The sequence below is a fragment of the Monoraphidium neglectum genome (assembly GCF_000611645.1).
Source record: "Monoraphidium neglectum strain SAG 48.87 unplaced genomic scaffold scaffold04230, whole genome shotgun sequence".
Lineage (NCBI taxonomy): Eukaryota > Viridiplantae > Chlorophyta > Chlorophyceae > Sphaeropleales > Selenastraceae > Monoraphidium > Monoraphidium neglectum.
In genome coordinates this window covers 1-3,182 of record NW_014009399.1, presented here as the reverse complement: position 1 = coordinate 3,182, position 3,182 = coordinate 1, and the positions used below count along the sequence as shown (strand labels likewise).

At 68.2% G+C, this 3,182-nt stretch overlaps 1 protein-coding gene across 1 annotated transcript; it reads right to left on the bottom strand.

Annotated features, from left to right (window-relative positions):
- Positions 1 to 1,491: 1,491 nt before the first annotated feature.
- On the bottom strand, positions 1,492 to 3,110 carry MNEG_14059 (hypothetical protein; the record flags this gene model as incomplete). The annotated part of the gene is made up of 4 exons (XM_014037469.1): positions 1,492 to 1,561; positions 1,871 to 1,985; positions 2,581 to 2,756; positions 3,055 to 3,110. The coding sequence occupies 4 exons, from the start codon at positions 3,108 to 3,110 to the stop codon at positions 1,492 to 1,494; spliced, it is 417 nt and encodes a 138-aa protein (XP_013892923.1).
- Positions 3,111 to 3,182: the final 72 nt, after the last annotated feature.

The window sequence follows — 3,182 nt, the reverse complement described above, 5'->3', positions numbered from 1 at the left end:
CAACCGCTCAGCACGCGTGGCGTCGATGCCCCACTCCTCCATCGCGTCTGCGACGTGGCAGCCAGGTCCGCCGTCGGGCCCCGCCCCTGCATGTCTGCTTAGAACACCGTCTGCCGCCAACTTGCCACCACTCAGCTGCACCCTCACTCACCAGCAGGCCCACAGGTGCCAGCACACGCGCGGTTACTCTGCACTACCCGTGGCGCGGCGCACCCCAGGTTTCCCGTATGCGCGTGCGCTGGTCCGAGGGGCACCTGGCCAGGTGCCTCCATGGAAGGTGTATTTGCACATTCGGAGGCACCACGCAGCCCCGCCAGTGTGCAGACGACCCGTCGCTGCCCCACAGCGCACAGCTTCGTCGTTGCCCTGCGCGCGTGCACATGCACTGGCCGGCTGCGACTCGCGTCGGGGCGACAGCCAGGCGTCAGGATGACGTCATGCTGCGTCACAGGCAGGCCTGCCGCCTCTGCCTCAGAGCAGCAGCATCCATAACCCCTGTTTGTACGCCTGCAGCTGGGTGACACTAATCACCGTTGTCATTACAGCGATACTAATTCATAAACACGCGCAGCAAGATAGATAATGTTGGGGATAACAATCAAAGTGGCACGCCACGACCGCAGCCATTCCTTTTGGATAGGACTCAGGCATGGGCAGCGCAAGTTCGTTCAGCTGACAGGTCAAGTTCATTGCGCTGCGCCCTGCCGCGGCACCGCCCGCCGGCAGGGGAAGACGCGGCCAGTCGGCCGCACGTCCTTGACAGAGCTTGCCGGCTGGTGCGTGCTGTGCGTGCGTTGAGTGAGCAATGCGTCGCATCTCATCACTTTGCGGGGGACAGTTTTTCGTGAAGGGCCCACGAGGGGGCCGCGGGCCGCGCTCCGCACAACGAGAGCCTGGCAGCAAAAAACACGGCCGCTCGCAGCCGGCTGCGACGGCGGTCCCCGCAATCGTTCCCGAAATCGTTCCGGCAACGCGGGCGGCGGCTCTCGGGCCGGGCCGTGGCTCTCGGGCTGGGCTGTCCCTGTGGCGGCCCCCAGGAGGGCCCCTGCGGACGCTCGGGCGCTGTAATGCCAGCTCCTGCACGCCCGCGCGAGGTGCGGCGGTGGCGCATTGTGCAACAGGGCGCGGTGCTTAATAGGGACCGGGTCACAGGAAGAGGCAGGCACGCGCGTACAAACGAACAGCGCGCGACGAAAGGAATCGCGGCGCGTGCCACGGCGAAGGACACAAAAGCGGGCGCGCCGCGCGGCGGCGTGCCCGGCCGCGGTGCTGCCGCACGGGCGCCGCTCCGAGCCGACAGAGCCCCGCGCCAGGGGCCCCGGGCTCGGCGTGGGCCAAACGCGGCGGTGCAAGCGCCCGCATGTCCCGCCGTGCCAACCCCCGTCCCTGTCCGGCGCGCCCGGGCCAGGGCCGTGAGGGCGGAGGCGCAAGGCCTGGGCCTGCGAACGCCGGGCGTGGCGCGCGCGCCGTCGTGATGACACAACCATGACATCACACGACCTTGTCCGCCGCCCCCCAGAGCGTGTTGATGATGTCCTGCTTCATCACGGGCCTCCGCGCCCTGCAGGGTGGTCGTGAGGAGGGGGAGGGGGTGGGCTGGTGGGCGGGCGGGTGGGTGGGCAAGACGGGTGGGCGGTACAAGCTGATGATTCACTTTGGCGTGACCGTGGGCGGCAGCCCCGCCGCCCTCTGGACGGCTTGAGGAAGGCAACCGTGCGCCGCGCAGCCCCACGAAACGCGGCGGCCCCCGCAGCCCCGACCGCGCACAGGCGGGGCCGCCAGCCGCGGAGCTGAGCAGCAGCGCCCCACGCCACCAAGCGCGGTGCGCCGAGCGCGGCGCGTGGCGCCCGCTGGTGGCCGGCGCCCTCACCAGACAAAGTCCATGTGGGCGACCTTGGGGTAGATCTTCTTGAAGAGCACTGTGGAGTTCCAGGTGGCCTGCAGCACCTTAGAGTCGGGCTGGGTGGCCATGAGGTCATCGGTACCTGGGGGAGGGGGGGGGGGAGGCGCATGGGGGCGCGCACAAGCTTGTGGGCTGGGGTGAGAGAGAGTGTGTGTGTATGATTGGATGTGTGTGTGTGTGACGCAAGTTTGTGCGTCGTAATGTGTGTTTATTCATTGCGTTTGTGTGCATGTGTAAGTGTTATGTGTGCGTGAGTCCAGGGCGCGTGTGTTTGGTTGCGTGTGCGTGTGGTTGTGTGTCCGCGAATGTGTAGACACGTGTGCGTGTGTGCTTGCTTTTGGGAGGGGGACAAAAAAGAGGGGGCGGCAGGGATGGAGAGACGACAGGGGGGTGCGCAAGCAGGAGGCCAGGATCGGGCAGCGTGCGCACGGTGTCGCGGACGGGTTTGAAACCAAGGGACCTGGCGGGCCTGGTGGGCTGGGCACGGGACGGCGGCGCCGGCATAGCAGGCGCAAAGCGGCGCGCACCGTCTGGCGCGGACAGCGGCGACACGCACATGCCGCCCTCTCCCCACGCCCGCGCGCATGCCCGGCCCTTGCCCACGCCCCGCCCGGCGCCTACCTGCTCGCCTGCGCCCCTGCCTCCTCGCATTCCCCCTCCGCACCCCCACCACTCACCCTCAAACAGCGCCGCGGGCGCCGACACCTTTCTCAGATCGTACTGCAGTGGCGTGTCAAAGCCGTACTTGGCCTGGTTGCAGCTCTCCTGGAACGGCTGCTGGGTCCAGCTCTCAGAGCAGTTCTGGCCAAAGTCGTACATCAGGATGCCGTTGGCGGTGTGGAACATCTGGGACCTGCGGCGGTTGGGGCGGCGGTTGGGGCGGCGGTTGAGGGCGATTGGAACGCTTGTCGGGGCGGCGGCCGGAGCGATGAATGGAGCTGGTGTTGGGGCCGCTCGTCGGCGGCTCAGGCGGCCGCCGGCGGTAGGGGCGGTTGCAAACGGTTGTGGTAAGGCCAGCCTCCTGCAGCCAGGGTCCGGCGAGCGAGAGCGACGCGGCCGCTCGCGCCGGGGGCCGCGTGGCGCGCGAGGCGCGGCTGCACCTGCCTTGTGCCGGCGGCGCGGGGGGAGGGGGCGGCGCGGGGGGCGCTCACCAATGCGCCAGGTTGCGCGCGGACACGCCCGACGGCCAGGTGGAGCCGACGAGCATGAAGTCCTTGGCTGAGACATAAATAGACGGCCCATAAAACAGGAAGTTGATGAGGTTGAAGCAGTACTGGGT